The sequence below is a fragment of the Oncorhynchus clarkii genome, chromosome 19 (assembly GCF_045791955.1).
Source record: "Oncorhynchus clarkii lewisi isolate Uvic-CL-2024 chromosome 19, UVic_Ocla_1.0, whole genome shotgun sequence".
NCBI classification, from domain to species: domain Eukaryota; kingdom Metazoa; phylum Chordata; class Actinopteri; order Salmoniformes; family Salmonidae; genus Oncorhynchus; species Oncorhynchus clarkii.
The window spans coordinates 37606387-37632720 of NC_092165.1; the positions used below are offsets into that span (position 1 = coordinate 37606387).

At 44.4% G+C, this 26334-nt stretch overlaps 1 protein-coding gene across 2 annotated transcripts in view; it reads left to right on the plus strand.

Moving 5' to 3' along the window:
• LOC139375120 (rho-associated protein kinase 2-like) overlaps nucleotides 1-24604 on the plus strand; it is a 43018-nt gene extending 18414 nt beyond the window's left edge. Inside the window, exons 2-31 of one of the 2 annotated variants that reach the window (XM_071116598.1) lie at nucleotides 5112-5193; nucleotides 5273-5373; nucleotides 5509-5646; nucleotides 6358-6618; nucleotides 6875-7019; nucleotides 7217-7355; nucleotides 9143-9234; nucleotides 9459-9618; nucleotides 9818-9881; nucleotides 14677-14765; nucleotides 14902-14950; nucleotides 15079-15214; nucleotides 15292-15383; nucleotides 15492-15738; nucleotides 15829-15935; nucleotides 16026-16206; nucleotides 16315-16660; nucleotides 16805-16874; nucleotides 16989-17092; nucleotides 17366-17552; nucleotides 17877-17970; nucleotides 18089-18183; nucleotides 18312-18503; nucleotides 18707-18875; nucleotides 19406-19476; nucleotides 19578-19666; nucleotides 21307-21385; nucleotides 21507-21771; nucleotides 21970-22183; nucleotides 23129-24604. In XM_071116598.1, coding sequence (XP_070972699.1) covers nucleotides 5112-5193; nucleotides 5273-5373; nucleotides 5509-5646; nucleotides 6358-6618; nucleotides 6875-7019; nucleotides 7217-7355; nucleotides 9143-9234; nucleotides 9459-9618; nucleotides 9818-9881; nucleotides 14677-14765; nucleotides 14902-14950; nucleotides 15079-15214; nucleotides 15292-15383; nucleotides 15492-15738; nucleotides 15829-15935; nucleotides 16026-16206; nucleotides 16315-16660; nucleotides 16805-16874; nucleotides 16989-17092; nucleotides 17366-17552; nucleotides 17877-17970; nucleotides 18089-18183; nucleotides 18312-18503; nucleotides 18707-18875; nucleotides 19406-19476; nucleotides 19578-19666; nucleotides 21307-21385; nucleotides 21507-21771; nucleotides 21970-22183; nucleotides 23129-23132 — 4062 coding nt within the window. In that variant the 3' untranslated portion in view covers nucleotides 23133-24604. The remainder of the gene's footprint in view (nucleotides 1-5111; nucleotides 5194-5272; nucleotides 5374-5508; nucleotides 5647-6357; nucleotides 6619-6874; nucleotides 7020-7216; nucleotides 7356-9142; nucleotides 9235-9458; nucleotides 9619-9817; nucleotides 9882-14676; nucleotides 14766-14901; nucleotides 14951-15078; nucleotides 15215-15291; nucleotides 15384-15491; nucleotides 15739-15828; nucleotides 15936-16025; nucleotides 16207-16314; nucleotides 16661-16804; nucleotides 16875-16988; nucleotides 17093-17365; nucleotides 17553-17876; nucleotides 17971-18088; nucleotides 18184-18311; nucleotides 18504-18706; nucleotides 18876-19405; nucleotides 19477-19577; nucleotides 19667-21306; nucleotides 21386-21506; nucleotides 21772-21969; nucleotides 22184-23128) is intronic. The other variant, XM_071116599.1, reaches the window with a different exon arrangement.
• The last annotated feature ends 1730 nt before the right edge of the window (nucleotides 24605-26334 follow it).

The following is a 26334-nucleotide window of genomic DNA, read 5'->3' on the forward strand; positions in this document are numbered from 1 at the left end:
TGGACACACACACACAGGCACACACACACATGCAGGCAGGCAGCCACTAGACACACACACACAAAGGCAGGCACACACTGGCCCACTGGACATGTACACATACAGACAGGCACACACTGGCCCACTGGACACACACACACACAGACAGGCACACACTGGACACGTACACATACAGACAGGCACACACTGGCCCACTGGACACACACACACATACAGACAGGCACACACTGGCCCACTGGACACACACACACACAGACAGGCACACACTGGACACACACACACACAGACAGGCACACACTGGCCCACTGGACACACAGACACATTCAGGCAGGCACACACTGGACACGTACACATACAGACAGGCACACACTGGCCCACTGGACACACACACAGACAGGAACACACTGGCCCACTGGACACACAGACACAAAGGCAGGCACACACTGGACACGTACACATACAGACAGGCACACACTGGCCCACTGGACACACACACACACAGACACAGACCGACAGGTACACACTGGCCCACTGGACACACACACACACACACGTAGGCACACACTGGCCCACTGGACACACACACACAAACAGACAGACAGGTACACACTGGACACGCAGACACAAAGGCAGGCATACACTGCCCCACTGGACATGTACACATACAGACAGGCACACACTGGCCCACTGGACGGACACACACACAGACACAGACCGACAGGTACACACTGGCCCACTGGACACACACACACACACATAGACAGGCATACACTGGCCCACTGGACACCCACACACACATAGACAGGCACACACTGGCCCACTGGACACCCACACACACATAGACAGGCATACACTGGCCCACTGGACACACACACAGACAGGCACACACTGGCCCACTGGACACCCACACACACATAGACAGGCACACACTGGCCCACTGGACACCCACACACACATAGACAGGCACACACTGGCCCACTGGACACCCACACACACATAGACAGGCACACACTGGCCCACTGGACACACCAGACGGAATGGCTGCCATTTTACGGGCTCCTAACCAACTGTGCTGTTTTGTTAGTTTTTTTTCGCATTGTTTGTAACTTATTATGTACATAAAGTGACTTATACCGTCTCTTATGACTGAAAAGAGCGGAACTGGACGAAGATTTTTTTCTTTAATGAGTCGAAGGATTTACTGCTTTACGGAGAACAGATCCAAATCCCCGTCATTCGCGTGATGAAAAGGCGGAGATACCGAGGAAAGAGGTCGGGGTGCCTTGTTAGAATTCGTAGGCGAGTGAGTAAGTCACCATGACCAGCGGTTCTGTTGGCCAACGTGCAATCACTGGAAAACAAACTCTGTGATCTACGGTCGAGACTATCCAACCAACAGGACATGAAAAACTGTAATATCTTATGTTTCCCCGAGTCTTGGCTGAACGACGACATGGATAATATAGAGCTGGCTTGTTTTTCTGTGTATCGCCAGGGCAAATGTTAAAGAAGTCTCGAGATATTGCTCACCTGAGGTAGTGTGGTCTAAAGCTTATTATGAGGTACACTATCTACCAAGAGAGTTCTCATCTATATTATTCATAGCCGTCTATATACCACCACAAACTGATGCTGGCACTAAGACCGCACTCAACTAACTTTAGCACTCAGCGGTGCTCCTAGTGGCGGCAGCTTTAATGCAGTCAAACTTAAATCAGTTTTACCTCATTTCTACCAGCATGTCACATGTGCAACCAGAGGAAAAACATTTCTAGACCACCTTTACTCCACACACAGAGACGCATACAAAGCTCTCCTTCGCCCTCCATTTGGCAAATATGACCATAATTATATCCTCCTGATTTCCTGCTTACATGCAAAAACTAAAGCAAGAAGTACCAGTGACTCGATGACGCGGATGATACACTACAGGTGCACCAATGTGTCGGAGGAAACACTGTGCATGTATTGCGCCCGGCCCACAACAGGAGTCGCTAGTGCGAGATGGGACAAGAACATCCCTGCCGGCCAAACCCTCGCCTAACCCGGACGACGCTGGGCCAATTGTGCGCCGCCCCATGGCTCTCCCGGGCCGTGGACAGCTGCGACAGAGCTTGAACCAGGATCTCTAGTGGCACAGCTAGCACTGCAATGCAGTGCCTTAGACCACTGCGCCACTCGGGAGGCCCCCAGTAGATATTTTCTTAGCTCTGTTTCTCGAGCATAAGCATTTCACATTAAGGTTTACACCTGTTTTATTCGGTGCACATGATAAATAAGATTTGATTTGATTTGATGGAAGTTTGAAAGAAGGGTTCTTAATCTCCCCGGGTGTTGCCCACAAACACGCATGGAATGGACGTTCAGACTCAAAGTATATCTTGTTGTTTTTGCCATGGATGGCTCTTGTCCAATGGCTGTCCAGTAATGCATGATTGACATGTGTGATCAGTCAGGGTTCTGCTCTGTACCTGACAAGATGCTCTGGGATTTAGGTGCTTTTTTCCCCAGGAAGGATGAGACTTTATTTTACAGTCATGTTGCAAAGGGTATTTATAGCAAGATATTTCATAGGAAAATATGTGGTAAAAATCGAATCTTATGTTGTGAAGTAGCAGGTCTTCCTGGTAACTGTAGACTACTTCACAGGCATCAACACAAATGCAGGTGCATTTTGTAATTGCACATTACTCATGCTTTTTTCCAGTGAACCCTAATTTTGGTTATGACCAATCAGCCATTATACAGTGATGTTTCTAATTAAATAACAGGTAAATAGTTAGAAATAGAAATAACAATTTCTACAGTCCACTAGTTATAAAGTGTAGCTTCACTTTTTTTTACTCACCGCCTATTGAGTAGGGATAGGCGGGCTGTGTGGAGTTGTCTCTCTCTACAGAGGAAATGACTTGCACACTGAGGTACCGGCTTCATGACACAGTTAAATTATCTTCTGAGTGCTGGGCGGGGTGGATCATTTCCTGTATTGCTGAGCTCTAAGGGGAGATGAGCCGTGTCAATGTGAGCGTCAGCGTGTTTCTGTTTGTGTCAGAGTGAGCGTGTGTCTGTGTGCTTCTTCTCCTCAAATAGTAGTTCTGTGTGAGGTACGTCCTTTATTGGGAAGTGGAGTGGAGATGATGAAACAGCTGGCATCAAGCTGTATAGTGTACACTGACTTCTGCAGAGTAGAGAGACGGACGAACTGGGGGGTGAGAAAGAGACGCATGTACAGTTGAATTCGGAAGTTTACATACACTTAGGTTGGAGTCATTAAAACTCGTTTTTCAACCACTCCACATATTTCTTGTTAACAAACTATAGTTTTGGCAAGTTGGTCAAGACATCTACTTTGTGCATGACACAAGTAATTTTTCCAACAACAGATTATTTCACATATAATTTACTGTATCACAATTCCAGTGGATCAGAAGTTTACATACACTAAGTTGACTATGCTTTTAAACAGCTTGGGAAATGATGTCATGGCTTTAGAAGCTTCTGATAGGCTAATTGACATAATTTGAGTCAATTGGAGGTGTGTCTGTGGATGAATTTCAAGGCCTGCCTTCAAACTCAGTGCCTCTTTGTTTGACATCATGGAAAAATCAAAAGAAATCAGCCAAGACCTCAGAAAAATTTTTTGGACCTCCACAAGTCTGGTTCATCCTTGGGAGCAATTTCCAAATGCCTGAAGGTACCACGTTCATCAGTACAACAATAGTATGCAAGTATAAACAACATGGGACCACGCTGCCGTCATACCGCTCAGGAAGGAGACACTTTCTGTCTCCTAGAGATGAACGTACTTTGGTGCGAAAAGTGCAAATCAATCAAACCTTGTGAAGATGCTGGAGGAAACAGTTACAAAAGTATCTATATCCACAGTAAAACGAGTCCTATATTTACATAACCTGAAAGACTGCTCAGCAAGGAAGAAGCCACTGCTCCAAAACCACCATGAAAAGCCAGACTGCGGTTTGCAACTGCGCATGGGGACAAAGATCGTACTTTTTGGAGAAATGTCCTCTGGTCTGATAAAACAAAAATAGAACTTTCTGGCCATAATGACCATCATTATGTTTGGAGGTAAAAGGGGAACGTTGCAAGCCAAAGAATACCATCCCAACTGTGAAGCACAGGGGTGGCAGCATCATGTTGTGGGGGTGCATTGCTGCAGGTGGGACTGGTGCACTTCATAAAATCGATGGCACCATGAGGATGGAAAATCATGTGGATATATTGAAGCAACATCTCAAGACATCAGTCAGGAAGTTAAGGCTTGGTCGCAAATGGGTCTTCCAAATGGCCAATGACACCAAGCATTCTTCCAAAGTTGTGGCAAATGGCTCAAGGACAACAAAGTCAAGGTATTGGAGTGGCCATTACAAAGCTTGTGGAAGGCTACCCGAAATGTTTGACCCAAGTTAAACAATTTAAAGGCAATGCTACCAAATACTAATTGAGTCTATGTAAACTTCTGACCCACTGGGAATGTGATGAAAGAAGTAAAAGCTGAAATAAATAATTCTCTCTACTATTATTCTGACATTTCACATTCTTAGAATAAAGTGGTGATCCTTACTGACCTAAGACAGGGAATCTTTACCAGGATTAAATGTCAGGAATTGTGAAAAACTGAGTTTAAATGTATTTGACTAAGGTGTATGCAAACCTCCGACTTCAACTGTAGGATCTGAAAGGTTCTAGAAAGGTCTGTTGTAATATTTTTCTTGGCACATTTGAAGATGAATGTTATAATTGTTGTAATGTTATTCTTGACACATCTTCATACAAATATCTGAGAGAATGACAGCTGTCAAATCCACTGCCCTACATTCTCTGTGTTTTATGCTTGTTATGAGTTATGTCAATTCCACTTCAATGTAATGGAATTTTTATTAGATCACATTTTATGCCCAATTCCTGAATTAAATTAATTGAAATGGGCACATGTTATACCCAATTTTTGTGGCACTTAAATGTCCTCATTGTTTTGGGTAAAACGTTTAATTACACCCCAGAAATAACGCTCCCACATTCACTTTGCTTGATTGCATGTTATGTTGGTTTATCTTTTCCAATGAATGGGTTTTCTTCTTTCTCTATTTCAGGATTCTATCAATGCCTTCGTTCTAGATCTAGACTACCCTGCCCTACGGAAAAACAAAAATGTAGAAACCTTTTTAAACAGATGTAAGTATGTTTGGTGATAGTAAAGATGTGTGTGTGAATATGTGTGTGTGGATGGCTGACTCCTCTCTTCTCCATGCAGATGAGAAGGTGATGGGGCACCTACGGGACTTTCAGATGAAGTCTGAGGACTTTGACAGGGTGAAGGTGATCGGCAGAGGGGCGTTTGGGGAGGTTCAGCTGGTGAGATGTATTTATTTTTGTATTTCATCAAGATGTGAAGCATCTGCGTATTGCGTACACCACTTAGTTTTGACTCTCCCTTTGTGTATTTTTCCATCTCTCTTTTTGTCTCTTTAATTCCTTTGTTTCCCCCAGGTTCGACACAAAGCCTCTCAGAAAGTGTACGCCATGAAGCTGCTGAGCAAGTTTGAGATGATAAAACGCTCAGACTCTGCCTTTTTCTGGGAGGAGAGGGATATTATGGCCTTCGCCAACAGTCCCTGGGTCGTACAAGTAAGACCTGACACACACACACCTATATACTCAACCGGGATTCGTCGGACCAGGCAATGTTTTTCCACTCCTCAGTTGTCCAGTGTTGGTGATCGCCTGCCCACTGGAGCCGCTTCTTCTTGTTTTTAGCTGACAGGAGTGGAACCCGGTGCTTTTGTCTGCTGCAATAGCCCATCCATGACAAGGACCGATGAGTTGTGTGTTCCGAGATGCCGTTCTGCACACCACTGTTGTTCTGAGACCTCTCGTCAACAAGCTGTTTTCACCCACAGGACTGCCGCTGACATGATGTTTTTTGTTTGTCACACCATTCTCGGTAAACCCTGGATACTGTTGTGTGTGAAAAGCCCAGGAGGCCGGCCGTTTCTGAGATACTGGAACCGGTGCACCTGGCCACGCTCAGCCGCTTAAGTCACTCGTTTTGCCCATTCTAAGGTTAAATCGAATAGTAACTTAATGTCTTGTTGCCGGTCTGCCTGCCTTATATAGCAAGCCACGGCCACGTAACTCACTGTCTGTAGGAGCAAACCATTTTCGTGAACGGGTTGGTGTACTTAATAAACTGGCCACTGAGTGTATATTATATTGTATAACAAGACAGGACAAAAACAGATTTTAAAACGATCTGCACAAACAATATAAAATCAAAATTGTGTGATGGAAGATAAACCCTGTAACCTGTATTGTCTTTGCTTTCCGGTCTGTGTCTAGTTGTGCTGTGCCTTCCAAGACGACCGTTACCTTTACATGGTGATGGAGTACATGCCTGGAGGGGACCTGGTGAACCTCACCAGTACCTACGATGTGCCTGAGAAGTGGGCCCGGTTCTACACGGCCGAGGTGGTCATGGCACTGGATGCCATCCACTCCCTGGGTTTCATCCACCGCGACGTCAAGCCTGACAACATGCTCCTGGACCGCCACGGACACCTCAAACTGGCCGACTTCGGAACCTGCATGAAGATGGACTCTGTGAGGACCACATTTTCCACTTGTTCCAGCTGTGCAGTGTGCTAAAGAGAGCATTACTCACAATACTTCCAGCGGAGTAGCTTGTGCCTAGCTGTGCAGTGTGCTAAAGAGAGCATAAAGAGAGCATGTGCCTAGCTGTGCTTTAAGTTAACACTTATTTGATAAGCGCTCATTAAAACTTAACGGTATATACTTGATGATTCATACTTGGTTTGCTTGAGAAAATGTGTCTAACTGAAGGATTGCCTGGTTACAGACTGGGATGGTGCACTGTGACACAGCGGTTGGCACTCCAGACTACATCTCTCCAGAGGTTCTAAAGTCGCAGGGTGGAGATGGTTACTACGGACGGGAGTGTGACTGGTGGTCTGTAGGGGTCTTCATCTTCGAGATGCTAGTCGGTGAGTTGGGGTTGTCTTAACTCCTTGGTGTTTATGTTCCCGTTCTTTGTTTGTCTAAAAATAATGACTCAGAATCTTAGTTTACACTAACTGAAGATATATCAAGTTTGCCTATAAAAAAAGATATTGGAGAACTTGTAAGCAAATTGCTTATAAGTAAACATAGTGTAATTATTTCTGTGCTATGTTCCCATTAGGTGACACACCATTCTATGCCGACTCCCTTGTTGGAACATACAGCAAGATCATGGATCACAAGAATTCCCTCAACTTTCCAGATGACGTAGAGATCTCCAAAGACGCCAAAAACCTCATCTGTGCCTTCCTGACAGACAGGTAACAATGATATTAAGAATAATAACCACAGTTATAGATTTAAACTTCAAGTTACAGTTTGCAAAGTCATTTTTGGAGGAGTCTGACCGATATCCAGACTATTTTAAGACGGAACTATCCCAGCTTTTTCCCTGGCCACTAACATACAGTTGAAGTCGGAAGTTTACATACACTTAGGTTGGAGTCATTAAAACTCGTTTTTCAACCACTCCACAAATTTCTTGTTAACAATCTATAGTTTTGGCATTTTGGTTAGGACATCTACTTTGTGCATGACACAAGTAATGTTTCCAACAACTGTATACAGACAGATTATTTCACTGTATCACAATTCCAGTGGGTCAGAGGTTTACATACACTAAGTTGACTGTGCTTTTAAACAGCTTGGAAAATTCCAGAAAATTATGTCATGGCTTTAGAAGCTTCTGATAGGCTAATTGACATAATTTGAGTCAATTGGAGGTGTACCTGTGGATGTATTTCAAGGCCTACCTTCAAACTCAGTGCCTCTTTGCTTGAGATCATGGGAAAATCTAAAGAAATCAGCCAAGGCCTCAGAAAACAAATTGTAGACCTTCACGGGTCTGGTTCATCCATGGGAGCAATTTCCAAACGCCTGAAAGTACCACGTTCATCTGTACAAACAATAGTACGCAAGTATAAACACCATGGGAACATGCAGCCGTCATACCACTCAGGAAGGAGACGCTTTCTGTCTCCTAGAGATTAATTTACTTTGGTGCGAAATGTGCAAATCAATCCCAGAACAACAGCAGAGGACCTTGTGAAGATGCTGGAGGAAACAGTTACAAAAGTATCTACATCCACAGTAAAACGAGTCCTATATCGACATAACCTGAAAGGCCGCTCAGCAAGGAAGAAGCCTCTGCTCCATGAAAAGCCAGACTGTGGTTTGCAACTGCGCATGGGGACAAAGATCGTACTTTTTTGAGAAATGTCCTCTGGTCTGATAAAACAAAAATAGAACTTTCTGGCCATAATAACCATCATTATGTTTGGAGGTAAAAGGGGAACGTTGCAAGCCAAAGAATACCATCCCAACTGTGAAGCACAGGGGTGGCAGCATCATGTTGTGGGGGTGCTTTGCTGCAGGAGGGACTGGTGCACTTCACAAAAATAGATGGCACCATGAGGATGGAAAATGATGTGGATATATTGAAGCAACATCTCAAGACATCAGTCAGGAAGTTAAAGCTTGGTCGGAAATGGGTCTTCCAAATGGTCAATGACACCAAGCATTCTTCCAAAGTTGTGGCAAATGGCTCAAGGATAACAAAGTCAAGGTATTTGAGTGGCCATCGCATAGCCCTGACCTATAGAGAATTTTTGGGCAGAACAAGCGTAAAAGCGTGAAAAAGTGTATGCGAGCAAGGAGGCCTACAAACCTGACTCAGTTACACCAGCTCTGTCAGGAGGAATGGGCCAAAATGTATTGTGGGAAGCTTGTGGAATGCTACCTGAAACGTTTGATCCAAGTTAAACAATTTAAAGGCAATGCTACAAAATACTAATTGAGTGTATGTAAACTTCTGACCCACTGGAAATGTGATGAAAGAAATAAAAGCTGAAGTAAATAATTCTCTCTACTATTATTCTGACATTTCACATTCTTAAAATAAAGTGGTGATCCTAACTGACCTAAGACAGGGAATTTTTACTCGGATTAAATGTCAGGAATTGTGAAAAACTGAGTTAATTTTATTTGTCTAAGGTGTATGTAAACTTCCGACTTCAACTAAGTCTATGGCCCTGTTTTTGGTTTTTAGGGAGGTGCGACTGGGCCGCAACGGGGTGGAGGAGATCAAACGACACCCCTTTTTCAAGAATGACCAATGGAACTTCGACAGCATCAGAAACAGTAGGTGTCTGCCATACAGCCAAGTACATTTTATTTATTTGATCATATAAGATCATCCTGGTACAATAGAAAACATATTACATATGGTTACCAAGAAATTACATAAATAACATCAATATTTCCTTCTTTCTCTCCCCCCCACCTCTCCTCCCACTCTCCCCCCCACCTCTCCTCCCACTCTCCCCCCCCCCACCTCTCCTCCCACTCTCCCTCCCACTGTTTAGCGGCGGCTCCTGTGGTTCCAGAGTTGAGCAGTGACATTGACACTAGCAACTTTGATGAGATAGAAGATGACAAGGGTGACGTGGAGACCTTTCCTACTCCTAAGGCTTTTGTGGGAAACCAGCTTCCTTTCGTCGGCTTCACATACTTCAAGGAAGACCAGTAAGTCTGCAGACTTCATGTCTCACTTTCACAGTCCTTCCTCATCATGGACAGTATTTTTTACTTAGTAACTCATGTGTAGTGGATGTCTAAGTTTCACACAAGCTTTGATTATGTTAAAAACTCTGAAAGTGTGTATTAATGTGTGTATGTGTGTGAGCTGTTAGTTCTTCATCAAATACCAATGTGTTTCCTCCAGGTTACTAAGTGGTGTGAATAACTCTACAGTTGTGACCGTGAACTCAGCAGCCTTGAAAGGAGAGGTGGGTACCAACTTGCCTGTCATATACATATAGTTCTCTTTCAATTATTTGTTTTGATATCACATGTGGCGGATTTGCAAGGATCCCCTACTCTCGGAAGAACCTATCAAAAGCATCTGTTGGAGACACAGGTAGAGTGGTGAATGAGGTGAGCCCCTCACCTTCCTTAAAAGGAGCCACTCTCCCGCCCTCTGGTTATTCTCGCTTCTCTTCCTCACAAAGAGAATTAACATTACTCTCTAGTGCTCAGATTGACTGGATGCCTGTTTTCCTGCTTGACTGCTCACAAGTGAACCGTGAAGGTTATCGCTGCCTAGTGTAGGTCTCGAGAGGTTTAGTACTGACCGGAAGGTTTTCGTTTTGTGTAGACTGTGTGACTTTTCTACTTCTATCTCTGTTGGTAGCTTGCTTCCCGGCTAGCTATTGAGACTCTGTTAGCCCACTCTGCAAGGCTAACTTGGGAAGCTCGCCGTACCTGCAACACGGTAGCATTGCTAGCTCCCTTTTCTCATCTAGATTAAACTATGTTCACCCATTGTGTTAACTAGACCGTCCGTCTCAGCCTCACTGCTCCTTCAGTCACAGGAGCACACTATCTGAAGGCTAACTTCGCCCCCGCACGGTTTCCTTCAACTAGTACTGAGCTAGCTACAGTTACTGCTAGCTAATGCCACTATAGCCTCGTGGCTATAGCGTTCTACTTTGCTCATTATTGCTAGCTGTTAGCCGCAAGGCTTCTAACTAGCTAGCTTATTACACCATTTACACAAGATATTTTTGGCTAGCCACCAGCCACAAAGCTTCTAACTATCTAGGCTACACCATATGCACGTTGCTCTTACAACCGGCATCTTGCTGTCCCCCTAGCAAGCCTTGTTCCTTTATGGCAGAATACAATGTCTGGTAGAGGGGGGAGAGGGATTTTAGAGCCCTGCTGGCATTGAGGGCTATAGCCTGGACCATGGTGGGAAGGATCTTCTCATCCACTATGGCTCTGTTGAACAGGGGCCCGAAAAAACGATAGCCACCATTATCCCGTCCCAGGAAGAGACTAGCCCAGCACTCGAACCCCCACGTTCTTGTGCTTGTGGTTCCATGATTGTAGGGAAAGGTTCCAAACCTCTGTGCATCAATAAGGAACATCCCCATGAGAGGCTCGACGACCCTGAGTCCTGTGAGCACTGCAAACTGCTGACAAGGGCAGGTCTGAAGAAGAGGCTTTAAATGTGCTTCTATATCGGTAGCCCCTCTCTCCTCCAAGCCAACAGCGACAGCTGTGGCTCAGCTCCCCGCAACCATGCCCATTTGGGGCTAGACCATAGAATGCCTCAACTCCCTCCCTTCACTGTTGGACGATGTAGTGTCAGGGGAAGGCGAGTTAGAGGATGACGATGGAATTAATCTCACGGATATCCTCGAGATAACTCAGGAGATGGGGGCTGACCCCGTTCTCCTGCCCTCTCAGGCCCTGAGAGCAGTGGAACTGCCCCTCCTCCTTTGGAGTTTGAGCTCCTTCATCTCTGCAAACAAGCCGTGGCCAGACTCTGCATTGAGTGGCCGTCTCCTGTGGGAGCTCAGCGTCCGTTAAGGGACTCCTGTCTCATACAGCTTCGATTTAAAATAGCTGCTCCACGCATTATCAGTTTGCCTCAGGGAAGCTAAGAACTAGTGGGATAAAGCCCTAACTAGCTAAACTCTTGCTAGGGGTACCCCTAGCCTGGACATATAGAAGAATCCGAGTTTGGCAACCCTCCCGCAGTGGAGCCGTCACTGGCTGACCATCTCAGTCCCTCGCGCCGTGTTACTAAAGACCGACTGGATGCCCCAGTGACACTCAAGGAGTTGTTCGGGTTAACTGTTGCCGCCATGCGGCCAAAGTGTGACATGCACAAGAATAAAGGCGAAGCACGTGGCAGCCGTTGGTTCCTGTATATAGCCCCAGCCTCACTGCTGGGAAGGGGTAATAAGCTGTCCTTGGGGGACTGAGGTCCCTGGTGACGCAGCAGTCTGCCAAGACTCCGGCAAGGCCCCTGAACCAGGCCAAACCTGTCGGGAAGCAGTCTTACGCTGCAGCCGCAACAAACAACCTCTCTAACCTTCCTGAGGGAGATAAGAAGAGCTGGACAACCTAGGGCGGCTTAGAAGGATAGTGTGCAAGACCTATGGCTCTCTGCCCTACCCTCCTTTTTCGGGTTTAACGTTTTCTTTTCCTTCCCCTCTCCAAGTTTTGCAGCAGTGGGAAGGCAGGGCTGCATTGCGACAACCCTATTCTCAAACCCCCCCCCCCCGTGCCTTCTCGGATTTTCAGCCAGAGGCAGTAAAGTCAGCATGTGAGCCCTCCCTCTGTTCTCACCGACATTGGAAGCAGGATGGCATTCGGTCTTTGACATCCACTGTGGCCCTTTTTACATATTGTGTGAGACATTTTTGCCTCTGACAGCTATGGCACGAGCTATCCCAGTCAAGCCAGCTCTGGTATGCGCCGATGACGGTTTTCCCACCAGAGGGTGCTGCGACTTTATACAACAAGGCAGGGGAACTCGAACCGCATTTGCTTCCTTGTTCTACGGGAGAGCAGGTTTCCAGGGTTCACCGTTTTTCCCCCCTCTACATTGCAAATGCGACTTGGCTCTGTTATGGAGAACACTCTCCATTGAGCTCGAGATAAGTCAAAATAGTGGGATGGGGCGCCTTCACCAGGCATCAGAGCCCCAGACTGCTATCTGGTACTCCCGAGTCCACGAACCTTCGGCTTTTCTTCATCCAGTTTTTTACTGCAATTGGTTCATGCAGCCGGGCCACTGCCTGCTTTGCCTCCCCATCCTACGGGAGTGAGCGGCTGAAGAGATATCTTTGCTCTTAACAACCCTACCCATGGAGCAGGGCCAAGACATACCAGTTATGTAGCTGTCCTACTGACCAGGATTAGGAATACTGCACTGCAGTTGTTTCCTTCTTCCTACGGCTATATTGCCTGACATCTTACGTCATGGTGCTGGCTGCTCCAGAGAGAGCCCTCTTTCCGCATCTATTTAGACTGACTTGCTGCAGTCTGGTAGAAGCAACAACCCTATGAGGGTCCTGGGAGACCCTATCCCAAAAGACGGTGACCACGCCGTTTGGGGTAGAAGAGCTGACACACCATGGAAAAATTGGGCGTAGAATCTATTTACCAAGTCGAGTTGTTGTCCAAGTCGAGCTGTTGTCGTGTGTTCTATGTGTGAGAAATATTCCTCTCGAGGTGCATATACAAGTGCCATAGGGAGGGAAACTTGCATTTTGACAAGCAGCACAACAATCCTTGCAATCGTCTTTCCAATCCTATTAGTTTCTCAACTCCTAAATATGCATGAACTGCACAATTTTGAATCCAGATATTTCTTTTTCAGCAGCAGCATGGTTAAACATGTGAGTGCATAGGGGAGAGTGGGGATAAATGTAACACAGGTCAATTTTGGAGTAACACGGGGAAAAACACCACCCTACCTCAATCATTTTTTTTTCGGAGTGATTCAAAACAATTGTGATGAGACAGATTACATTTTTATTTTAGCAACATTAATGGCAACCAGGGAAAGTGTTGGGGGAGAGGGTGGGTTACCCCGGGTGGCAGTTTTATCCCAAGTTACCCTAACATTATATTCACTGTGTTTATAGAATTATTTGGGGACACAACATTTATTAATATGATTCTAACTAGTTAAAAGATCACATTTGGGATCTGTAATGATTAGCCCTATAGGGTAAATGCAGATAGGCAGCCCCATGCTTCAGCCTATGTATTTATAGCTACATCAGCTGGGCTACAGGTGATCATTCTTATTGCTAATAGCATACCTGATCATATGAACTATGCATAAGCTATATTTATGGTCCATTATGTTAATAATTTTACCAGTATGTTATTAGGCTCATTTCTGGAGGTGGAAATTCTGTTTTAGATGGTGTCAGCATTTTCATTCATTTTGAAGTTTAATGTCCTTTTAAAAAATCACCAGAATGTATCTTCTCCGTCCTTTATACATGGAAATTCTCCAGGGTGTGTCCCCGACCCCCAAAACAGCGTTGAATGGGTGGTCCCTCTCCCCCCCTTGTTTTGGTGGTGCGGAGTCCCCCTCTGCTACATATTTTTCCATAGGAAACACTGCCTCTCCTACAGAATAGTTTACCTATTGGACACTGTTCTTGGGACATATATCATTAATTGGGAGAGTGGCTCCTTTTAAGGAAGGTGAGGGGCTCACCTCATTCGCCCCTCTACCTGTCTGTCTCCAACAGGCGCTTTACGCTTCCGAGAGTAGATGATCCTAGTGAATCTCCCACGTGAGATATTTCACTCATAATATCAGAGAACCGGAGTTAGAGAAGTAACCTAAGTTATGTAATTATATTTTGTGCATATGAATCTAACGCAACACTATAATAACAATGTCATAACAGGTCATAATAATATAATTCCTTTGTTTGGCTCAAGAATTATACACAATAATCTGTCAAGTTCTTAGCGCTACTGAAACACTTACGAGGCTTTGCTTCAGTAGCTAAACAACAAGCTAATCCCGTGAAAGCTGTCAGCTCTTTGACTTCTGTGCTGATTTCTTATCTGTTGCAGGATTTTGTGATGTTAAGTGTTCTCTCTCTCTTTAAACAAAGCTCTTCTGAATGGATTTCACTTGTTTATGGCTTTGAAAAAACAAGGTCAAATTGTGGTAAAATGATACGCTCTAGTTTTAGAGCAGAATCCAGGTGAGGTGTATTGTAACAGTTGCGCCACCTCCTTCCCCTCTTCCTCAAGTCGGCCAAGCTACAGAAGAAACTCCACCAGCTGGAAGAGCAGCTCAATAATGAGATGCAGACCAAAGATGAGCTGGAACACAAGTGCAGGTAGACACGACATGCCCTGGTCTCATACACACACAATACACCTACTACTATTACTCACTTGCTATGGGATTTAGTCATGTTCTTTATGATATGGGGCGATGAGAATAGTGACATGCACTATGTTCTCTTTCTGTAGAACTTCCACCAGTCGTCTAGAGAAAATCTCCAAAGAACTTGATGAAGAGGTGAGAACTCTGGAGCTACAGTAGCAATAGAGCATACCACTACAGCACACAACTGATACAAAAATATCAACCAAGAAATAATTAGTTGTGCACTTCCAAAACTGACCTTTGTGGTGGTGCATTGACAGACGAGTAGTAGAAAGGCTCTGGAGTCGAGTCTGAGGCAGCTGGAGAGAGAGAAGGCTCTACTGCAGCACAAGACTGTGGAGAGCCACCGCAAGGCCGAAAGCGAGGCCGACCGGAAACGCTGCCTGGAGAACGAGGGTGAGACCGCTGGCTGAACACACACACACACACACACACAGTATACTTTCATATCTAACTTGTGATGTGATCTGCAGTCAACAGCCTCCGAGACCAGCTGGACGATATGAAGAAAAGAAATCAGAACTCGCACATATCCAACGAGAAGAACATTCACTTACAAAGACAGGTGTGGTTTTTTGGGGTATAAAATAACTTGACTGTGTGTTTGTGCATGTGTTTACATTTGTGATTGGAATGCACATTACAAAGTGTGACTAAGTGATTTGTTATCCAGCTGGACGAGGCCAATGCTCTATTGCGTGCGGAGCAGGAGGCGGCTACGCGGCTGAGGAAGGCCCAGACGGAGGCAGGAAAGCAGCTGCAGGCTCTGGAGGCCGGGGGCAGAGAGCTGCAGGACAAGTGCTGCCTGCTGGAGCGCTCCAAGCTCACTCTGGAGAAGGAGTGTATCGGGCTGCAGGCAGCACTGGAGGCTGAGAGGAGAGAGCACAGCCAGGGCTCAGAGACCATCGCAGACATGCAGGGTTAGTGGGGATTTTGTTTGTGTGGGAGAGACTGTGTGTATTTATTCACAGTATGATTTAGCCTTTGGTGACATTTCTCTGTCTCTGTAGGGCGAATCTCAGGGCTGGAGGATGAGGTTCGGCAGGTGAGACAAGCCCTATCCAAAGCAGAGACAGAGAAGAGACTACTACAGGAGAAACTCACCGACCTGGAGAAGGTAAACTTCCACACTTTCTTATGCTCCTACCCTCTCTATTTTATGCACTCTCACTTTCTAACCTTCTCTCTCTCTTCTACTCTCCCGTAGGAGAAGAGCAGCAAGGAGATAGACATGACGTACAAGCTGAAGGTGTTGCAGCAGGGGCTGGAGCAGGAGGAGGCGTCGCACAAAGCCACCAAGGCACGGCTCGCAGACAAGAGCAAGATTGAGTCGATCGAGGGCGCCAAGTCTGAGGCCATGAAGGGTAAGGCCCTTCCTGAGTTATCAGGTATGACAAAGGACAGGAATCCATCTTTGGTAAAGAAACTAGACTGTGGTCAGCAGGGTCAAATCCAATTCAATAAATCATTCTTCTCCCTCTTTCCCCTGCCCCCAGACATGGAGCAGAAGCTGCAGGAGGAGAGGGCGTCCAAGCTGCGTGTGGAGAACAGGATGTTGGAGCTGGAGAAACACAGCAGCATGCTGGATTGTGACTACAAGCAGTCCCTACAGAAACTGGATGAGCTCCGCAGGCACAAGGAGAGGCTCACCGAGGAGGTGAAGAACCTAACTTTGAAGATCGAGCAGGAGACCCAGAAGCGCAGTCTGACCCAGAATGACCTGAAGGCCCAGAACCAGCAGCTCAACACCCTGAGGACCTCTGAGAAGCAGCTGAAACAGGAGGCTAACCACCTGCTGGAAATCAAACGCAGCCTGGAGAAACAAAACCAGGAGCTACGCAAGTCAGTCAACATTCAGACTCCTTTTTTTTCTTCTCCTTTTTTAATATTTTACCTTTGAATTTTTAGCAAGTAATAACGCTGAGAGAAAGTGTCAACACAATAAAACAATAAACTGAAAGGATTAATTTGCGTTTGTGTCCACAGAGAAAGGCAGGACTCGGACGGCCAAATGAAGGAACTTCAGGACCAGCTAGAGGCTGAGCAGTATTTTTCGGTAAGTGTGCTGCAACACTTGTCTTTGAGAGGAATCCTAACTTGAGATAACTTGCACCCTCTGTATACATTATTGCATTGAATTTGTGATTGATCATCTTTTTGTGTTGCCCAGACGCTGTATAAGACCCAGGTGCGGGAGTTGAAGGAGGAATGTGAAGAGAAGAGCAAGCTCTACAAGGACATGCAGCAATCCCTTCAGGAGTTACAAGAGGAGAGGTGAGTACAGGAAAATGGCCTGGCCCTGCACTGTTTACTGACACTCTAGTGTACAACTCCAGTCCTGCTGAATTTATAAACATCTGCCCAGAGATCCAGAAGAGGATGGGTTTCTTTAGGGTCTGGTTCAAGCTTTCTTCCTCCTTCCTCCTGAGTTCTTGTAATATACATTGTTTTTTATTTATTTACACAAAAAAAGAACACAACCAAAACCCATGTTCAATGCTACATTATAAAACATTATAAAGACATGCTTGACCTGTGACCGCTCAGGGACTCCCTGGCGGCGCAGCTGGAGATCACGCTGACCAAGGCGGACTCGGAGCAGCTGGCTCGCTCCATCGCTGAGGAGCAGTACTCCGACCTGGAGAAGGAGAAAATCATGAAGGAGCTGGAGCTCAAAGAGATGATGGCTCGGCACAAGCAGGAGCTGGTCGAGAAGGACATTACCATTGGCTCGGTGAGTCAGCCCTGGTTCTTCTGTTTCTGGAGGGCCGTGGTGGGCTGCATTGGGCGTGAGCTTAGTGCTTTCGAAAACACAGAATTCAACTGGTCGAATAATCATCAAGAACTTGATACGCTTAATCAGGTGTGCTTGTGTGCTTGTACTGGGCTGGTACTATAGCCAGGACCAGGAGTGAACAACAACGGAATCAACTATTGTAGCCAATAGATCTGTGAGTCTGACTCTGAGGTGACACCTGCTGGGCCTTGAGAATGTTGCTGCAGCTGAATACTATCAAATTGCATTGGTCTCACTTTTTGTCTGCTCTTTCCTGCCCAGCTGGAGGAGGCCAACCGAACCCTCACTAGCGATGTGGCCAACTTAGCCAATGAGAAAGAGGAGCTCAACAACAAACTCAAGGAGACACTTGAAGGTAAGTTTCTGCCTCCAGACTGTGTGGTTGGTAAAAAAGGTTGGTAAAAAAGGATCATATCTATGTATGTTCAACATTAGATTGTAACATTCTATTCTTCTATTTGTGATATGTTCAGAGCTGCAGACGTCCAAGGATGATGAGCAGCAGATGAGCCAGATGAAGCTCACGTTTGAGAAGCAGCTCCAGTCAGAGAGAACACTAAAGACCCAGGCAGGCTGATTTAATGTCATTTCTTCTAGCTTTACAATGTTGCATAGCAAGGAAACCGTGTTGAAGACACCTTTGTCTATTGTTTTAGATACTCATCATGACTAGTTCTTGTCTTGTGTGTTTCTCAGGCTGTGAACAAGCTGGCGGAGATCATGAACAGGAAGGAGGTACGTGCAGCAGGCAGTCGGCGCGGTAATGACACTGATGTGCGCAGGAAGGAGAAGGAGAACAGGAAGTTGCAGCTGGAGCTGAGGTCAGAGAAGGAGAAACTCAACTCCACCATCATCAAGTACCAAAGAGAGATCAACGACATGCAGGCGGTCAGTCCAACCATAACACAACCTAATACTAACCATCACACAACCACCTGTACTGAATTATCATTAATTACCAGAGGGAGATTAACGACATGCAGGTGGTCAGTCACACCAAGATAGACCAACAAAGTTAACAGGGGCCTCAAACTAACAATATATAGACATTTCAAATGTATGTTTCCTTTCTTCCTGTTTGTGTCAAATAGCAAATAGCAGATGAGAGTCAGGTACGCATTGAGCTACAGATGGCCCTGGACAGTAAGGACAGTGACATTGAGCAGCTACATAACCTCCTCAGCTCCGCCAACGTCTCCTCCCTAGAATCAGCCAGCCTCAGCAGTGGACCAGACTTTGACGCGGATGACGCCTACACAGGTAAGGAGGACCCGTTTATGTGCATTCAAACACAATGTACAAGCAGTTCTGTTCACAGCCTTGTACCTCTTATGTATGTTTATATTGACATTTGGTTGTTTTTGGTGACTTGCTCTGTCTCGTCCTGGAGTGCCACCTATCTTTCTTTTTGTCTTTGGCATCTGATTGTTTTTGACTTGTGTTGTCCAGTTGCCAGTACTCACTATAATAGGCTACTTATAATAGGCTACTGATTACTCTGATGATTTATACATTTATTGATTTATTTGGTTGATATATTGTCCATCATGAAGGGAAACCTCTCTGGAGCTGAAACTTAAACCATTTAACCTTCGTGTTTTGTCGTCGAGTCCGTCCATAATGTGTGCAGAGTGCTGCGATCATTTGATGCATCTACTGTTTACATATTTTTTTGCATTGAAATAGAAAATGCTATGTTTCCTGGGAATATGTACGAACTGTGAAGCATGTAGATCGATCACAACATTGACCTGTTGTTTTAATGTTTCACCCCTCTCTCACTCTCTTAGAAATGAGACTAGCGGGATGGCTCTCGCTGCCTGTGAGGAACAACACCAAGAAGTTTGGATGGGAGAGAAAGGTGAAGATAAGATTTACAACCTGGCTTTACTGATCAAACATTCTGTAGTTAATATTGTTGATGCGCTACAGTTAAAAGTATTGTTTCTTGTCTCTTTTTAGTATGTGGTTGTGAGCAGCAAGAAGATTCTGTTCTATAACAGCGAACAGGACAAAGAGCTATCCAACCCCTACATGGTGCTGGATATTGAGTGAGTAACGACTATCTACCTGCTCCTCTTACTTCAATTCAAATCATCATGCTAACACAGATATGCTTGCTCTTACACCAGTTCTACCCTGGCATTATGTGGCTGAGCGATGAAGAGAAACTGAAATGGTTTTTTGTCCATTGTGTATTTCCGTTTGCGGAATATTTAGATGAAGCCTGGAATAAAAGAAAAAGGGCTACCTATAATTAAATTAGAAAAATATTTTGCTTCTATGTGGTAAATGGCACATGTGTACTGTATATAGATTGTGTATAGGCTTGTCTCTGACATGATTCTTCACTTTGTGCCAGACTGGGTTCAAATGCCTTCTGTTTCCTTTCTCTCTCTCTCTCTGTGTGTGTGTGTGTGTGTGTGTGTGTGTGTGTGTGTGTGTGTGTGTGTGTGTGTGTGTGTGTGTGTGTGTGTGTGTGTGTGTGTGTGTGTGTGTGTGTGTGTGTGTGTGTGTGTGTGTGTGTGTGTGTGTGTGTGTGTGTGTGTGTGTGTGTGTGTGCGCGTGTTAGATATATATATCACACATACACAGTGTATATGTACCTATGTATGTACAGTACCAGTCAAAAGTTTGGACACACCTACTCATTCAAGGGTTTTTCTTTATTTTTACTATTTTCTACATTGTAAAATAATAGTGAAGACATCAAAATGATGAAATAACAAATATGGAATCATGTAGTAACCAAAAAAGTGTTAAACAAATTGTGCGAAGCTGTCATCAAGGCAAAGGGTGGCTACTTTGAAGAATCTCAAATATAAAATATATTTTGACTTGTTTTGGTTACTACATGTTTCCATATGTGTTATTTCATAGTTTTGATGTCTTCACAATCAATCAATCAAATGTATTTATAAACCCTTTTTACATCAGCCGATGTCACAAAATGCTGTACAGAAACCCAGGTTAAAACCCCAAACAGCAAGCAATGCAGATGTAGAAGCACGGTGGCTAGGAAAAACTCCCTAAAACGGCAGGAACCTAGAAAGAAACCTAGAGACGAACCAGGCTCTGAGGGGTGGCCAGTCCTCTTCTGGCTGTGCCGGGTGGAGATTATAACAGTACCTGGCCAAGATGTTCAAACGTTCATAGATGACCAGCAGGGTCAAATAATAATAACCACAGTGGTTGTAGAGGGTGCAACAGGCCAGCACCTCAGTAGTAAATGTCAGTTGGCTTTTCATAGCCAATCATTCAGAGTTAAAGACAGCTGGTGCGGTAGAGAGAGAGTCGATAGCACGTCACTATTATTCTACAATGTAGAAAACAGTACAAATAAAGAAGAACCCTTGAATGAGTAGGTGTGTCCAAACTTTTGACTGGTACTGTATATGTATGTATATTTTTTTATATATAATTATTGTTTGGATAACCTTGTTTACTATTATGTATTGATTTTTATATTTAATTTAACAATATTTAATTGTTTCACTCTTTATGCACTGCAGAGAACACCAGAAGAAAAATGATCACTGATTTATCACAGTGAATTACTGTAATGTTTGTTTATGCATCAATTAATCTCACAAGGGATGGGTTGCCAACTGGCGATTTGACACAAAAATAAAAAAAATGTACCTTCAACATCAAAAATATTTTTGTTCTCTTCCTTTCCTTGTCTTTTTAGTAAACTCTTCCATGTGCGGCCTGTCACTCAAACAGACGTTTACCGTGCTGATGCCAAAGAGATCCCCAGGATATTCCAGGTCCCTTGATTGTTATGGCTCTTTGTTCATGCATTTATTTAACGATTCATGTGATGGGGCTGGTTCATACTGATGATAATGATTGACAATTACCATGATGACCTTTTCCTACTCTCCTCAGATTCTGTATGCCAATGAGGGAGAGTGTAAGAAGGAGCCAGAGTTCCCAGTGGAGCTGGCCAGTGGAGAGAAGTCCAGCTACATCTGCCACAAGGGCCACGAGTTCATCCCTACGCTCTACCACTTCCCCACCAACTGTGAGGCGTGCACCAAGCCCCTGTGGAACATGTTTAAGCCTCCGCCCGCCCTGGAGTGCAGGCGCTGCCACATCAAGTGCCACAAGGACCACATGGACAAGAAGGAGGAGATCATCGCGCCCTGCAGAGGTAGGGGTGTGGGGGGTGTGGTGTCGTTGCTTATAGCAGAGCAGGGTTACATAGACGCATATAAAGACATTGTCAGGGACATATCAAGGGATGGTTAGGGGGTTGAGGTGTGCACTGCTGTTTTTTTGCATAGTTATTCACAGTTATTAAACACAGTTATTAAAAACAATACAAACCCTTCCCTTTGTCCCACTGCAGTGAACTATGACGTGTCCACGGCCAAGAACCTGCTGCTGCTGGCCGTGTCTCAGGAGGAACAACAGAAGTGGGTGGGACGTCTGGTCAAGAAGATCCCCAAGAAGCCCCCGGCCCCCGAGCACTTTTCCCGCTCCTCGCCCCGTTCCTCCATGAAGGTCCAGCCCAGCCAGTCCATGAGGCGGCCCAGCAGACAGCTGCCCCCCAGCAAGAGCAGGTAAGAACAGACCAGACGTAGACAGTAAAGCTAGGGCTCTGGTGGTTGGGAAAAGGGGGAACCTTACACCTATCAACTACTTAGACGTGAAAAGAATGTGACTAATGCTAGGTGGATTTAGGCAATGCCCATTACCACTTTCCGCTTTCAGATTGCTCAACTTTGGCCTATAGGACTAACATTGGGCGTTGCATGATATCGATGATGATATTGATGATGTGCTTGATTTCTGATGAGTAAATCCCTAGTAAGGCATATTGTGCAGTGAGTTTGGTTGTATTGAAATAGGACTTGGATATTCCCTTCTGAATATTGTTTATTCCTATATTTCTTTAAACTATTGGCTGCTTTCTTGGACCATGCCCAAGAGGTGGTTTGTATACCTGAATTTGAGAAAATAGATGTTCATGTGTTCTCTTATAGTCTTCGTAGTTGTATATGTCAGGAAATAAGATTTTTATGTACACTTTTAGGTTTCCAGGAACGCCTACCACACTACTGAATCTGATCATGATCAAACCCTTAACCGTAAACCCTTTCTTGTATCAGCCTCCTCCTGACCCCTGTGTGACCTTTGCCCTCTGACCTCAGTCCTCCTAGATCACACACCCCCAGGATGCGACGAGAAGACTCCAAAAGTGGCCATCGACACAAATCATGACTTACCTCTTCTGTGTGTTTCAGTTTGACTAGTCATTTTAATGTAAAAGAGAATGTGTTATAATATGATGTTTTGTACATTTATTTACAATGACTTTTGACGTTTTGTAATAAAACATGCAATCCATTGGGCGGAGCTGTGTGGCTCTGGGAGGTTGTATGTGTGATAGCTGCGTGCTATGGGGGGTCATGCATGCTGTGGTGCAGGCAATGTCGCGGAGCTGTGGGTTGGTTTGGAGAAACTATGGAGAAACTAATACTGTTTCCCTTTTTCTCTTTCTCCAGTTAACCTTACTTGGAAATGTGGTTCGGGATCGAGGTGGTGGGTGTTTCGTCCTAACACGCAATCAAGACTGATAACAAACAATGTTCCACTTGGCATTTCCTCCTTGCACAGCTTTGATTCCCCTTCACTCTTCCAGACGACTTCTCTTCCCATTTCCACCTTGATAGTCCTATAGTATTTGGCCTTGTGTCGAATTATCAGTTATGTCCAGTCACTTCAACTGCTAGTCACCCATGAACGATGTGCCAACACACCTACCTGTCGTTTGTGTGCATATGAAGAGCAACTTCTCTCCAGGTTCCTTTAGGAGAGGGGCGGTTGGATGTCAAGGCCATGGGAAGGGGTTTGGCTTTGGGCTTTGTGTATCCCGATGTTCACTCAACACAGAACAATAGCCTCAATTACGCCAAACAGAGGGTTGAAGCACTTACCTTGACAACACTTAAACAGAAATTCCTCATTGGAAAGCAGAGATCAAGAGGTAAGCGATTTGAGGTGCTCTGCCAACCTGAATGCTTGTGGCCGAGGCAAAGACATTTTAATAATACAGTTTACAATTACAAGCCATCATAAGTATCTACTGCAGAACACTACGCCCACAAGAGAATAATACTGTAAACTGGTAGGTGGATAGAGCTGAAGTTCAGATGCTAACACTGACCTTATAGCACTTCACCCTGGCATTGCCTTAATGTACTTACCACGCAGCATGACAATTATTAGAGGGAAATGTTTACTGCACCAGCTGAATGCAATGGTGCACCATTATGCAGCATTAATATCATAGCTTGACTCCTTCATTGTTTGAATGTACGTCTGGGCAAACCAGAGATGAAACACAAGCATTGTATTACTTAGAAATGATACTGTTTATTTTCTATTCAAAATCTACTTGATGACCCCTCCACCATCTTCTGTGTGATGTTGCATGTGTTTTACGTTTTGCCCCTAAGGCCTCAAAGTGCTGTTGACTACATGCCTTTCCTTTTGGTGAATGCACCCGTAGTAAGAATGTTTTTTATTCCTGTGAACAAGTGGGGGGGAAATCGAAAGTTTACTTATTTTTGTTGAAAAAAAAAAAAGAAGGAAAAGTTTCTGCAAATGTATTCACAAGCTGAAAGTATTGAACAGTAACATGCAATAGAAGCTTTTCAAATGTTTTTCTCAGATATTTTTGTAAAGAATTCCTCTTTTGGCACGTTGTGTGTATCTGGCTCATACTACAGCTGGAGAGTGATGTTGTGCTTTGAGTGCTCTCCTTTATCCAAGAAGCTTCTGAAAAGCACGTTTTATACATATAAATATACACGGTATATATTTTACATGACGACATACAGTGCACATTGTATTATTTATACTGCCTTGTCCACTTTGTATTTAAAGGCGCATCATCCAGACTGCATGTTTGATATTGCTAGAGTAAAGTTCATGATAACCTGTTGAACAATAAAGAAATGTATGTGCCTTCTGGTTTATCTCATTGTGAGGTATGCTGTATTTTCTATAACCACATATGTCAACTTTCAAGTGATTTTACCAGCATATACAAGTACTGGCATATACAATCTTTTTAAATAGGGTTTGGTTTATTGATTCAGGTATTCAGGAAATAAATTGACAGTAGCAAAAGCTCAAAAATACGCACACAAAATCTGCATCTGAACTAATGTCTGATCCTGAAACACCTCCACGCACATGAACACTATCGGTTCACTCATTTGAACATTGTTCTGGAAAACGGCAGTACAGCACCCATTCCTTTTTCAGTATGATAATTGGGTTTCCACCTGTCCGTTTGTCACCAGCACTGTCCTGTTCTCAGACTCACATTTGGGTGAAATGTTGAAATAAGCCTCAATGTCCAGTAAAAACCTGAAAGACGAAGTGTAGGCTAAATGTCTAGTAAAAACCTGAAAGACGAAGTGGAGGCTAAATGTCCAGTAAAAACCTGAAAGACGAAGTGTAGGCTAAATGTCCAGTAAAAACCTGAAAGACGAAGTGCAGGCTAAATGTCCAGTAAAAACCTGAAAGATGAAGTGGAGGCTAAATGTCCAGTTTGACCGAGCAGAGGTAGAATCAACTGTATTTGTCAGGATTGTTTGTGACTAGCAGACTCAATCTTGCTTCTTTAGCACTTCTCTTCCCCCTCTCCTGTAGTACCAAACTGTAGACAACACCCATGAATTCAGCAGTATCCTAACAATAAATAATACCAGAACTGTGGACAGAACAGAGACATCAGAAATGCATGTGCAGCAATCCACACTATGTAATGACATGCAATAAAACAGACATTTTCATTCCATGATGTAAATCCAGTCAACTCCTGATAAATGCAATTGTTTGGGACTAAGCTAAATGCTATCCAAACTTGTGAAACGTACGTCTATGATAAGTTCAGATTTGGTCCAGTCCGGTCCATCTGTAGACGTTAACATCAAGGCCAGAGTGGACTGACCAAATTTCTACTATCATGGCTGTATGATGTCAATCGGCGCTCATTGGGTGAGGATGCTGGTTACAGTAAATGGAAATAGAGGGGGCTCATGGGTATGTGTCGGTAAGACCTGAGAGTGAGAGGTTGTCCAGACTGTTTTAATACTCTTGCTTTTACCACCAGACAACTGAAAGAGAAAGAAAACTTAGGCCTGTGAGCTGAACATAACTATGCCAGTGGAAGGGAGGACAGTAGCAGGTGACCCAACTGTGGTTTGTGAATACTATGATTTACCATAGCCAATTCAGATGCATTAATTCCATTACTGATTGTTTTGTAATTACGTTACTGATTTGGTAACGGAATTACGAGTTTTAATCACTTAATAATTCATAAACAAAATTGATATCAGTAAAATCACTACAACTAATTGGTAGACCTACCATTCCTTGGTACTTTTGTGAATTTTAATTATCCTTCCTCATTTTTTATTTATTTTTATTTCACCTTTATTTAACCAGGTAGGCTAGTTGAGAACAAGTTCTCATTTGCAACTGCGACCTGGCCAAGATAAAGCATAGCAGTGTGAACAGACAACACAGAGTTACACATGGAGTAAACAATTAACAAGTCAATAACACAGTAGAAAAAAAGGAGAGTCTATATACATTGTGTGCAAAAGGCATGAGGAGGTAGGCGAATAATTACAATTTTGCAGATTAACACTGGAGTGATAAATGATCAGATGGTCATGTACAGGTATAGATA